The sequence below is a fragment of the Pantherophis guttatus genome, chromosome 1 (assembly GCF_059756535.1).
Source record: "Pantherophis guttatus breed Tessera chromosome 1, ASM5975653v1, whole genome shotgun sequence".
Lineage (NCBI taxonomy): Eukaryota > Metazoa > Chordata > Lepidosauria > Squamata > Colubridae > Pantherophis > Pantherophis guttatus.
In genome coordinates this window covers 22612682-22626578 of record NC_142063.1, presented here as the reverse complement: position 1 = coordinate 22626578, position 13897 = coordinate 22612682, and the positions used below count along the sequence as shown (strand labels likewise).

General features: G+C 43.4%; 1 protein-coding gene across 6 annotated transcripts in view; it reads right to left on the bottom strand.

The window, feature by feature from the left end:
- Window positions 1-1244: 1244 nt before the first annotated feature.
- Window positions 1245-13897, bottom strand: part of MAST3 (microtubule associated serine/threonine kinase 3) — a 77538-nt gene continuing 64885 nt past the window's right edge. For all 6 annotated transcript variants that reach the window (XM_034437567.3, XM_087894515.1, XM_034437565.3 and 3 more), the window contains 6 exons: window positions 12023-12217; window positions 10786-11012; window positions 7384-7506; window positions 6556-6692; window positions 5171-5352; window positions 1245-3210 (listed from right to left, as the gene is read on the bottom strand). In XM_034437567.3, the coding sequence (XP_034293458.2) occupies window positions 2174-3210; window positions 5171-5352; window positions 6556-6692; window positions 7384-7506; window positions 10786-11012; window positions 12023-12217 (1901 nt within the window). In that variant the 3' untranslated portion in view covers window positions 1245-2173. The remainder of the gene's footprint in view (window positions 3211-5170; window positions 5353-6555; window positions 6693-7383; window positions 7507-10785; window positions 11013-12022; window positions 12218-13897) is intronic.

Genomic DNA, 13897 nt, shown 5'->3' with positions numbered 1-13897 from the left:
TTATAGCAATAGCACTTAGACTTATATACCGCTTCACAGTGCTTTACAGCCCTCTCTAAGCAGTTTACAGAGTCAGCCTATTGCCCCCAACAATCTGGGTCCTCATTTTACCCACCTCGGAAGGATGGAAGGCTGAGTCAACCTTGAGCCTGGTGAGATTCAATCTGCCAAACTGCTGGCAGCCGATGATCAGCAGAAGTAGCCTGCAGTACTGCACTCTAACCACTGTGCCACTGAGGCTCTTCGCCTAGATCAGTGGTAGGCAAACTTGGCTCTTTCACACCCTGTGGACTTCAACTCCCAGAATTCCCAAGACAGCTTGGCTGTCTTGGGAATTCTGGGAGTTGAAGTCCACAGGGTGTGAAAGAGCCAAGTTTGCCTACCACTGGCTTAGATCAAACCTTTGAACCATCTAATCTGAAACTGTCAGTGCTGACAAAGTCTCACGCAGAGAAAGATATTTCTTATCCTGATACTTAAGTTCCTTTATTGGAAATGCCAATAAGAACTGACTAACCCTCAATTTATGACCACAATTGAGCCTAGGATTTTAGTTATAACTTGTTGCGGTCATAAGTCAAGTCACCATGTGATTGGATGTCATTAAAAATGTCATAAACTGTGACCACATGATCACAGGAGACTGCAACTAGTTGTAAAAGTGAGCCAGTTGCCAAGCACCCAAACTGCACTCTCATGACTGCAGGGGTGGTGTGGCAGGTTACTGGAACCAGACGGAGAGGCGTGGTCTCTACAGCCTGTGAAAGTGCTCCGTTGGAGAATGTGATTTATGACACACCCTGGGAGGAGGGGGGAAACAGGGTCATAGTTGGGCCGTAAATTACGTGGGCAGAGCTGACTTCACTTGGGTATGTGCTGACATGTTGCTCCTAATAACTGGATTTTTTTGAAACTTGGCTCAAGGCTCATGGTTTAATTAGGGCATCTGTTGGAACCCTGACACATAACTTTGAAGACAACTGGTAGCTTTTTTGAGTCCATCATAACTTTGGACTGTTGTTAAACAACCGGTCCTAAATCTGCCAGTTGTACTTTGTTGAATTTGAACCTCTATGCATTTGGCTGTGATCTCCTGAGAATAAGGGCGTAATTTGGAAGGTGTGTTGATGTGTCTGACTCATATTCAAAGACAGAGACTCCCTCAAAACCTTTTTGAGGACATCCCCTCCCCCCAAGAAGTTTCCATTTGCTACAGAGAAGATGTAAAGAAGGAGAAGATGCTCTCCAAATCTCATTCCCCCATTTTGGGGGGATTTACCAGTAGATCTAGAAATGGTGCAGGGTGAAGAACCCCACCTTATTCTTCCACAGTAACTATGATACAATCAAATGGGAACCCCCATAACAGTCCCCCAAAAGAAAATCTCAAGGTCATAGATAGAAAAGATAATGCAATGGAACTGAAGACTTCTGAATTTTTCCGATGAAAGTTTCTGGATATAAACTGAACAGGACCATGTTGGTTTTCTTTTCTTGTTTACCCCCTTGGTTTTTCTCCTCAATTTTCGATCAAATATTTGCAAGACAAGAGCTGGCATTAGGTTAGGGTATCAAGGGCATACATAGGCACTGCAACGTTTACAGATGTCACGGGATTGGGATTTGGGAGTTTTCCAACCATTGCTACAATTCCTCCTTTGACCAGTTTCAATGCAAGAGAAGAGGCTCCCTAGAAAGAACAGATTGTGCCCCTAGCTGCTCACACAAGGCAGAAAAGATATTTTGTATGCTTTACTATTTCATTTATTACCTTTTCTCACATTCAGCAGTAGCCAAGGAGACAGTGGGAAAAATTATTAATTGTGGAGAGTATTCACACTCCAGAAGATACCCAGTGCATGGATGGGAAAGTTTAATGCTTGGTTTTAGGGCACCAAATAGAATAAAATCTGTTAGCCCCAAATCTGAGTGAAATGGGAATGTTTTCTAATTAGTAAAAAAAGCAGCATTGCCTTTATCTCCAGCCTGAATCACCACTAACCCTGCCCTGTGAGGAGGAGTGCTACCCAAGAAGGAGGAGGAAATGGTAAATAGCTGGAAAAGACCCCATCAGCAGAATGAAAATGGGACCCCAAAGTTCTCAATCCTTGGCATTTCTTTGAAGTGCCTCCTTTGGTCCGCTAGGGACAAGTGGTTTTAACAGGTCTTCCAGTCATTTTCCCAAATTCTCCGGTAATTGCCACTTCAGGGAGGGTGAAGGTGAGTTCACGGCCTTCTCCCCATGGGTTGTCCTGTGTGTGACTGCAACAGTGGGCGAAGACTCCCTCTGTTCCCAATTTCCCCAGTGCTGGGAGGAGACACTCTTGTACTCAACAGCCATTGTCCCATCATCTTGCTCAGTGTAGACCCGGGCCTCCAGATGGACAGGATATGATCCTTGGCATTCCCATGTGGCTGCGATTCCTGCTGGCTCATCCCCTTGCACTGCAATGTCGGGCACGAGGGGCACCTGGGGATCAGGGATGGATGAGCAGCAAGACCTGTCCTCTATCCAGGAAGCTGCATGAGATCCATGCTGCCAGTCTCCAGGTTTACTCTCTGCTTGGGCCTCACCACTGGATGTAAGTTCTGGCTCATCAAAGCTCACCTCCTGGACTGCTTCTTGCTTCTTGAAAGAGTCCCGGCGTTCATTTAAGTTCAGCCGCCGCATCACCACTACTTCGTGGTCTCGATCATAACGTTCCTCAGACCAGTCCCGAAGTCGAGAAATGCCAGCGTCACCCAGGGTGACCATGCCACTCTCCCTGGCACCTCCATTTCCCAAGTTGGGCGTCTCCAGTGTGAGCTTTCGGCTGCCAACCACTTTTTCAGCAAGGGAAGTAGGGATTTTCTCTGTTGACTGGACTCGTTTGAGGAGTGGGGAACGAGAGCTGTCTGCACTGCGAGGCCGGGACACTTGACGGACCATTGTAGGTGGAGACAAGGTCTTGCCTTGGAATGTCTGGATGTTTTTTGTAAACAATGGAAGTGGTGAAGGGGATCTTTGTGGGGAGGGAGGTTGGGGGACGGAGGAAGGAGTGCAGGCCAATGGGGAAGGTGGGATGCTGCTGGTTGACTTGCGGCGCCCAACCTTGTAGCGATGATTGTTGACTTTTGGTGCCAAGCCGTGTAGGGAACTTGGTCGGATCTGTCCTGCTGGAGAAGTCGGGGTGCTGGAGGATGGAGAGGGACTCTGGGGTGAGACAGAATCTGACAAAAGTAGAAGCAATTAGGAGAAACATACTGTATATATCTGGTGGCAGGAGATACTTCTACCACCGCTGACTTCCTTTATATTAAAAGTACAAACATACAAAATATGTATTTCAAACTGTTAGCCTAGAATTAGTTCAATCTAAGAAGCCTTTATAAACTTGATGCATTAATACATGGCTGGAGACACCATTTCCAAATTAATGGGGTATTAACTTAAAGTTCATTAAATCAAAAACATTTTGATTAAAAAGATCCATGCCCATCCTGGCTATACCCACACCGACCCCCCCAAGGTCAAACACAACCCTGATGCAGCCCTCAATGAAATTGAGTTTGATAATCCTGTCCTATACGGCTTAGGGCCTAGAAATATTGAAATCCACTACTCTGAAATGAATATACCTGTTCAGTTGGATTATGGAGAGAAACCTCATTGAGAGTCTCATCACTGAGGGAATTTTATCTACAAAACCCCATGATTGGGCCTTCTCAGTGGTGGCACCCCTTATCCTTTTTCTTGTTTTGTTCCTGTCACTTGTTTTTTGCATTTGTGTTGTTTTTAATGCACTGTCTTTTCTTAAAGCCACTTTGTAGTACAGCAGCACAGAATATTATTATTATTATTATTATTATTATTATTATTATTAACTTTTATTCATTAAACATGAATCTCAGTCAATTGAGAATTTAAAAATGTATCACAAATATCATTGACTGGCTCTGATGGTTGATACAGGTTGCTGCCAGCATCCTAAGTATCAACCAAGTATATTATTATTATTATTATTCATATACTGTTATATTTTATGAACCTTTTTAATATATCAAGGAGCCTTTATGATTTCTCTTTTCAAGCAGCTGGGTTTTGTTTCCTAAGACTTCTCCACTTTGATAAAGAAGATAAATCTGTTAATAATAGAGATTAAGATTAACCTTTTGGACAAAGTAAAAAAGTAATCTGAGGAGTCTGACTTTTCTTTTCAGTAATTAATTCACAGTTATAGCAGGAAACAAAGTCTGAAGCTTTATTCTTTAATGAAAGTAATCATTCAACTGGCAGCTTGAGAAGAGAGACCTACAAAGCAACATAATGTGCTGATAAAACCTGGAGCAACTGGGGTGTAATAGATGGATAAACGTAAATGCTAAACTTCTTAATAGGAGTTACTTCCAAAAACCTTCCCATCGGTTACTTAAAGACAAGTACAACAGTTTGTTTAGTGACCATTCAAAGTTATAACGGCACTGAAAAAAGTGACCTATCAGTTTTTCACACTTATGACTGTTGTGGCATCTCCTTGGTCACGTGATCAAAATGCAACTAATTCATATTTATGACGGTTGCAGTGTCCTGGACTCATGTGATCACCTTTTGTGACCTTCTGACAAGCAAAGTCAATGGGGAAGCCACATTCATGTAACAACTGTGTTACTAACTTAACAACCATGACAGGAAAGTTCATAAAACAGGGCAAAACTCCCTTAACAAATGACTCACTTAGCAATAGAAATAGACTCAACTGTAGTGGTGAATCAAGGATTGCCTGTGTCGATTTTTTTACATAATGTGGTCAGTTTGAGTGGAAATGAAAATAAACCAGGTGGTCTGCATAATAGAACTTATAATTTTAGGAAAAAAATAATAGCAATAGCACTGGAGACTTATATACCGCTTCATAGTAGTACTTTACAGCCCTAAGCGGTTTACAAATGTCAATTTATTGCCCCCAACAATCTGGGTCCTCATTTTACCGACCTCGGAAGGATGGAAGGCTGAGTCAACTTTGAGCCGGTGAGAATCGAACTGCTGGCAGTCGGCAGAGTTAGCCTGCAACACTGAATTCTAACCACTGCACCACCACAGTTCTTACAACTTTTATTCATCCCAGCAGACATAGCTGCTGAAGACGTCTAGGTGGGAAAAGAACTTTGCGAGATATTCACAAGATCCTACCTGGCACGAAATCCGGGACAGGGCTGCGGCAAGAAGCGGTAGATCCAGGGGATGAGCTGTGCGTTGGGGATCCAGGAAGGCTCTCGCTGGATGACAGAGAATGATGGAGCCCAGAGGAAAAACTGCGGCTGGTGTGCAGAACGGAAGTTTGCTTTGAGATCTTCTTGAATAGGGATTTCCGTCTAGGAAGGAGGGGGAGAGAAGGACACTTGCTAAGGGTTCCAACATTTGAAGAACTAGGCTGAGACTTACCAGAACGATGGTTGATTTGAGGTCTGATTTATCAGCTGTATCTTGATGTAGACTTCAAATCATTGTCCTGTCCTACTCAGCCAGTTTTAGCATCAACAGATAAAACATCACTGAAGCAAGAACATAAGGGGAGGAAGGATTTCTTGTGGTGAGGGTATATATGTATTTATTCTATTTTAAAAGATCGGAGCTCTGAGGGTTACAGGGGTGTGGCTGAGTCACTACAGCTGACTCAGTGGATAAGAGTCTTGTGAGATTTTATATACAGTGGTACCTTGGTACTCAACTGCTTTGAAACTCCTTGAATTTGGCACTCAATGAGTTTTGACGTGAAAATTTTGTCCTGGTGCTCATTGTTTGTTTGGTACGCAACGCACAAACTAGAACTTGTCACTGTCAGTTACCTCATGACGCGCTACATTATTTCTTATCAGAAAAAAATGTTTTTGGTACTCATGACGCCTTCTGGAACCAATTAACAAGTACCGAGGTACTACTGTATTTATTTTCAGGATATTTCGGAATAATCTCTGCAAAAATCAGCATTTTGCTGCCAAGTTTAAGGACAAATTTAGAAGGCTTTAGGGGGCTCTCAGAAAAAGAGGGACAAAGATGCTCAGGTAGCTTGTCCAGAACAAGTACAGGTAGAAGAAGAGGTTGGTCAACTCACAAACCATGAAAGACCTCCCTTACTGGATTAAGATGAAGACCAGGTTCTGTTCCAACAACAGACAGGTGTGTAGATAAGTGATAGGATTGGATTGGATTGGATTGGATTGGATTGGAATGGAATGGAATGGAATGGAATGGAATGGAATGGAATAGAATAGAATAGAATAGAATAGAATAGAATAGAATAGAATAGAATAGAATAGAATAGAATAGAATAGAATAGAAGAGTTGGAAGGGACCTTGGAGGTCTTCTTAGGCAGGAAATCCTATACTATTTCAGACAAATAGTTATCCAATCTCTTCTTAAAAATTTGCAGTGTTGGAGCATTTACAACTTCTGGAGGCAAGTTGTTCCACTCATCCAAAGCACTGGGCCTCACCCAATTCCAAGCTCGCCTTATTTACCTTCCTCAATTCAACATCAATTCTATTAACATCCTTGCTTGATCCTGGCCACCTACTTGTCCTGGCTGTCCCGTTTGCGATTCTTCTTACTTCGCCGGGCCATCCGTGTCTTGGAACTATTCTTGCGCGCAGGGCCCACTCTGATGCTGGTGTTCTCTAGGGCAGTTGTCCTCAGGGACACCTTGTTTCCACTCTGCAAGAGGGATGGAGAGCTGTTGGATCCCCCCAAAAGCCATCCTTGAAAGGATACGTCTCACCATTCACAGAAATGCTACAGACACTTATGGATAGAACACGTTCACATTACAATAATCCTCGAGTTACAACCATTTGTTTAGCAACTGTCTGAATTACAATGGCACTGAAAAAAGTGACTTTTACAATTGGTCCTCGCACTTATGACTGTTGCAGCATGTCTCCACACATATGATCAAAATTCGGGCACTTGGCAATCAGCATGTTCGCTTAATGACCATATGATTCACTTAATGACCATATGATTCACTATGATCACTGCAGTGATTCACTTAACAACTGTGGCAGACAATGTCATAAAATCAGGTGCAACTCAGTTAATAATTGCTTTGCTTAGCAAATTCTAGTCCCAATTGAAGTTGTAAGTTTAGGACTACCTGTTTTGGACTAAGCAGAATAAGGATGCTTGGAAATTACTTCTGGAACCCATTTTGTTTTGAGTTTTTCATAGCTATCTTTTGAAAGGAATTCCATCAGCTAGTATCTCACCGTTTTTCAACATTTGTACTTCCTGTAATAGTATTATCACAGGTATTATTTGTCTATTTTATGATTCTCCTGTTGCATGGGTAATAAATTTTCTTTGTTTATCACAACTTGTGATCTTATTTCTGTCTGAAGACACATACCTTCAGCAACAGCTCTACGACATCCATGTGAACCAAACCCAGGACCGACTCCCCGTTCACATGAGTGATGAGATCTCCCGCTCGGAGTCCTGCATCATGAGCTGGGCTCCCATCCTCTACATTCTATGACAGAAATAAACAGATAGATCATCATCCGTGAAAATTTTTGTGAAAATCCACTTATGTTTGAAAATATTTGCTTGTACAGGAAGGTGGAGAATTAAGTATGCAAGTAGCTTTTCCTTTCATAGACTTCTCCAGTCATTCCCTCTTTCACTTCATTTGGTCCCAATCCAGCAGAAAAGATGAGCACCCAGTAAAAACTATGTTTCAGAATTCCATCTTGGAAATAAAGTGAATTTGGGATTCTGACCCGATGCACAACCCATGCACTGTTCACCTACTGCTTTGATGTATTTGATTGTCCTTGTTGAAATTTTATTATTCTCTGGTAAACCACTTTAGAAATTTCATGGAGTGGGAAGATTTGAATTTTTTAAAAATGCACGTCTGTGACATTATAGTCACATACCCTCGTGATTTCCCGGCTGGACTATTGTAATGCTCTCTACATGGGGCTCCCCTTGAGGAGCACCCGGAGGCTCCACCTGGTTCAGAATGCAGCCGCGCGAGTAATAATGGGGGCGACTCGTCGCTCCCATCTAACACCCATCTTGCGCGAGCTGCACTGGCTTCCGGTGGTCTTCCGGGTGCGCTTCAAGGTGTTGGTTACCACCTTTAAAGCACTCTATGGCTTAGGACCTGGTTACCTACAGAACCGCATTCTGCCACCGATTGCCTCCCACCGACCAATATGCTCCCACAGAGAGGACCTCCTCAGGGTGCCGTCAGCCAAACAGTGTAGGCTGGTGACCCCCAGGGGGAGAGCCTTCTCTATGGGGGCCCCAGCCCTATGGAATGAACTGTCCCCGGACATATGAAGGATCCCCGACCTCCGTGCCTTCCGTCGCGCTCTGAAGACCCTATTATTCCAGCAAGCTGGTCTGACAGGATAAAGGTTTTTTAAATTGGGTTTTGATAGGGGTTTTAAAATGATTTTAGTTGGATGTTTTAAATTTGGCCGAATGATTGAATTATTTTAATAAACTTTTAATTTTTGTTGTACATTGTTTTTACCATGGCTGTTCACCGCCCTGAGTCCCTCGGGAGAAGGGCGGTATATAAATATAATAAACTAAACTAAACTAAACTAAACTAAACATACCATATTTTTCGGAGTATAAGATGCTCCGGATTGTAAGACACACCTACCAGTTTTGGGGAGGAAAACAAGAAAAAAAATCTGCCTCTGCCTCTCAGCAATTTGCCTCCTTGCAGCAAACAGTAAACAGCCTGTTTCAGTTTGTTTCATTTTCGTCACAGCCTGATTAACACAAAAAAATAAATAAATATCTGCCTCTGCCTCCCAGCAATTTGCCTCCTTGCAGCAAACAACTCGTTTCAGCTTCAGCATAGCCTGATTAGCACAAGCAGCTGATTGTCGGTTGGATCGGCCTCCCAAAGATCAGCTGTTTCAGGCTGCAGGGATTGCCATAACCTATCGCCTATTAGTGCATCTTATACTCTGAAAAATATGGTAACTATATGTGACATAATAGATGAGATTATAGCCCAGGACCAAAAGTTCTGCTGTAGCTGTAGGTTGCATTAAAGCCAGGTTCATAAACATATTGAGACCTTAGCTTTTGCCAGAAGCCTGAGTTGTAACACATACTATACTTCTTCAGATCCTCAAAGAGAAAGTGAACTAACAACGGTTCAGCACAAGTAGAAGTATCCTAAGATGGAACCTATAGGGCCATGATGGCGAACCTATGGCATGCGTGCCAGAGGTGGCACGCAAGCCGTCGCCCCAGTTCAGCTCCGCTTGTCATGCATGAACTTGTCATGCATGCATTGGGGGTGGGGTGTGCGGGGGCCCACATGCGCATGCACCGGGGCAGGCCGCATGTGGGTGGGCCTCACGTGCATGTGGGGGGCAGGGCACATGCAGCGGGCCACACGATCATTCATTTTGGGGGTTCGGGCACACATGTGCGGATTTGCGCCTGCACCCACGCGATTTGGGCACTCGGTCCAGAAAAGCTTAGCCATCACTGATATAGGGCCCTCATGATTTGTAAGTATTTTGTGGCTGTTTTTCTGTTGGGATCGAACTGGAATCTTTCTCTTTCAACCTCTTCTTCATATCCACTTGGTAGAATGCCTGGCCTTGTTTTTGGAAAGGCTGAACCATGTTAGGAGTTAAGTGGCTCTGCCGTTTCTGTTTTCAGTTATCCTTTTGCTAACAATTACCTGGTTAGGAATTTATGACTGTGTTGAGAAAATTCGCCAAACATCCTTCAAAAAAACAAAAACCCGGATTCCTGATTCTCCTCCAAAGTGGTTTTTTTTTTTCCGGCAAAGTGATTAAGGGAGCAAAAGATGCTTCCTGGTGATTATTAAGAGCATATAATCCTTGCACATCTATTGCAAATCATCCACAGATCTGTTGAATTAAAAGATTTCAGTCCCAAAGATAGGGAATGGCATTTTCTATCTGAAGCTTTAAGATCAGTTTTACAGTAGAGCTCTAAACTGGAAGCTGAATTATCTGGTCTACAAGCCACCACCCCACCCTTTTAATTCTATGGTTCTTAACAAATCATACAAAGCAAAGTTCTTTTGGGTTATTAATAAAATCTCAATGGCTGGATTCATGCCTTATTGTAAGCCAAAGAGCTATATTCACTCCCCTTACAAGCACAACGCTTTATGGCAGAGGTCTTCAAACTTGGCAGCTTTAAGACTTGTGGACTTCAACTCCCAGAATTCTGGGAATTGAAGTCCACAAGTCTTAAAGCTGCCAAGTTTGAAGACCTCTGCTTTATGGCTTAGTTTATGGCTGCTTTCTCCCACATTATTAACTGTGATTTCTATAACAAATTTTAGGGACCTAATCCACATATAAAGATGGGCTGGGATGAGGCATTCCTGAATGCCTGCACCCTGTATCTTAGTCAGGGGTGAAATTCAAAATTTTTCCCTACCGGTTCTGTGGGCATGGCTTGGTGGGCGTGGCAGGGGAAAGATACCGCAAAATCTTAATTCCCTTCCCTCTCCTGGGGAAAGGATATTGCAAAATCTCCATTCCAACCCCACTCTGGGGCCAGCCAGAGATGGTATTTGCTGGTTCTCTGAACTACTCAAAATTTCCGCTACTGGTTCTCCAGAACCTGTCAGAACCTGCTGAATTTCACCCCTGATCTTAGTATCATCTGTAAACCAGGCCTACATTATTATTTTAAATAGTCCTGAACTAGGTAATCCTAACTAGCTTTCTAAATTCTTTTTCCATCACCTTCCATCAACCTGAAAGAAAAGTGTGTGGTGTTGGCTTACCCAAACCATGTGGTGTACAGTGTAAACATCGCTGTCGCCCATGTAGACACGGATGGCCCTCAATGAGAAGCCATACTTCTTCCCCGAGCTGTAGACGACAATGGGAGGCCGCAGACTGGAGCCACTAAGCATGGAGTCCCGACTTGGGGAAGAATCACGGGATGAAGGATTGGAAGAGAGGGAGCGGGGTGAGATGGGGCTTCTGAGAACAGCCCCACTAAAGTCATCTGTTAAAAAAAAAAAAAAGGAAGAGGGAGGCACAATGATAAGAGTGAGATAACTAAATTACAGTATTGCCAATCTCCAATGGAAAAGAATAAGCAAATAATGGAAAACCTTCTCTTTTTCTCTTTCTCACAGCATTTCTGTATCACCAATATTTCCAAAAGGTCCAAAAAAAAGGAAAAGAAAAAAAAAATCCCCCACAACTCAAAAGTCCAAAAACAATCCATTACAGGTAGTCCTTGACTGAGCCCAACATTTCCATTGTTAAGCAAGAGAGCTGTTAAGTCAATTTTGCCCCATTTTACGACTTTTCTTGCCACCATTGTTAAGTGAATCACTGCAGTTGTTAAGTTAGTAACAGGGTTGTTAAGTGAATCTGGCTTCCCCATTGACTTGGCTTGTCAGAGGGTCGCAGATCATACAATCCTGGGACATTACAACCATCATAAATAAATGCCAGTTGCCAAGCATCGAAATTCTGATCAGGTGACCATGGGGATGCTGCAACAGTCCTAAGTGTGAAAAACGGTCATAAGTGCCATTGTAACTTTGAATGGTCACTAAATGAATGGTTGTACATTGAGGGCAACTTCAAAATGCAAAAAAAATCACCCAGAAATTCCTAATAGCCAAACAGCCTTTTTTCCCAATTGACCAACAGAAGAAAAGAGTGCATGCTCTGTCTCCTAAGAACTCAGCAGATAAAATCCTCTAGCCCCACTTCACCGAAAAAGAAATACAATAAATTGTTATGATTCCTCCCTACCCATGTCATCTTTCTAATGGTACTTTTTAAAAATTGGACATTTTTTTTAATAAAAGGAAGCTGCACAAAAGGCTCTCCGTCCATTCTCTCGCCATTCCTTGGTTGCATTTACAAGGTCCCATTAGGTGTTAAGATATCTGGAACTCAGGGCGACCTCAGTGGTGTGTTTGACCCTGTTTTATCTGCTTCTGCACTGCTAGAACCACTTGTGCTGGGAGCAGACCAGGAATTATTTGTCCCACTGACCTGAATTGATGATAAGCGATAATGCAGAAACTGAAGCTGACTTTGGCACTCTGCCACTGGAAGATGCTAGCTGCTTCCCTGCAGAATCCTTGTGGGGCCGATAACTGCCCTCGCGGTCCAAACCTCTTGAGGTAGAGCTCTTAGTACCTGTGCTGTTGCTCCTGAGACGGACACGGTTCAAACTGGCCAGGTCAGCTAGAAGGAAAAGAAAGGGACCTTTAGCATCCTGTAGCTTTGGGATAAAGGTAAAGGTAAAGGTTCCCCTTGACATATGTGCTAGTCGTTCCCGACTCTAGGAGGTGGTGCTCATCTCCGTTTCAAAGCCGAAGAGCCAGCGCTATCCAAAGATGTCTCTGTGGTCATGTTGCCAGCATGACTAAACGCCAAAGGCGTTTGGAACGCTGTTACCATCCCACCAAAGGTGATCCCTATTTTTCTACTTGCACTTTTTTACGTGCTTTTGAACTGCAAGGTTGGCAGAAGCTAGGACAAGTAATGGGAGCTCACTCCATTACATAGTGCAGGGGATTCAAACCACTGAACTGCCGATCTTTTCGATCGACAAGCTAAGCATCTTAGCCACTGAGCCAATGCAGAAGGTCCCAAGTTCCTTCCTCTCATTTCCATGTGGGTTTGGAGAAGATCCGTCTGAAACCCTCTAGAGTCACTACCGGTCACTGTAAACCAGTGTTTCTCAATCATGGCAACTTTAAGTGGCGTGAACTTCAATGCCCAGAATTCCCTAGCCACGTTTGCTGGAGAATTCTGGGAGTTGACGTCCATGCCTCCTAAAGTTGCCAAGATCGAGAATCATTGCTGTAGACAATTGCAAGTTTGATGGACCAAAGATCTGAGTTTGTATCTGGGTTAACCTAGCATGCTAAATCCTAACCCCAAATTTACCCAACACAATTCCTGTGTTTACATCACAGACCATTCTCAAACCAACAAATATGAATGTAATGTCTGATTCTCCCCAAAATGCCAGCTTAGTATTCGAGGAAGTTGGGTTGCTTGCATTCAGCATGTTGTGGGAACCAGGCCACCACATCAGGGCATTGTACTAAGCCATCAGAATGGTGGGGTTGCTGTTTATTTGTCTAGGTTAAGAATGTTATGTGATAATGGAAATTATATTTGGTTAATTCAAGTTGATGGTTTAATAGGTTGTGGGAACCCTGCTTGTATAAGGCAGAATCCTGCGTTTTCACACATTTAACCTGATTCTCTTCTTCCTCTCTTATTTCCATTGATTTTTGGGGCACAGAAAACTTCTCCCATTCTTTGCAAAGGGTCACTAGTCTTAAATTAATTAAGAAGCTAAATCAAGTAACCAAATAGAAAGCTCATGTTCAGAAGCAGTCTATCCCCACACATACTAGTTGTGGATGATGAAGTTCATGGAACCAGTTTGCTCTAGTCTAGTGGTTAAGGCGTCAGGCTAGAAAATGGGACACTGAGTTCAAGTCCTTCCTTAGCCATGAAAACCATCTGGGTGATTTTGGACCAGTCACTCTCCCTCAGTCCAACTCACCTCACCTCACAGGATCGTTCATGTGAGGAAAATAGAAGGAAGAAGGTGTATTGGATGTGTTTGCCACCTTGAGTTATTTGTAAAAATAATGAACCCAGGATACAGATATAAACAAGCAAACGAATAAATAAGGCAGGCCTGCTTGCGTCATTATTGGTTATCACCAAATATAGGAGATTTGTTGTGGTCCGCCAGCAGCCTGTGGAGCTGGCAGCGGAGTTGGTCAGTGAGGAGACTGAGGAGGAACATGGGCCAGTCCTGGAGTCTGGGGAAGGCCCAGATGAGGGCTCTGTGTCGGAGGCTGAGATGGGGCCAGGGCCATCTGGGAGTGATGCACGGAC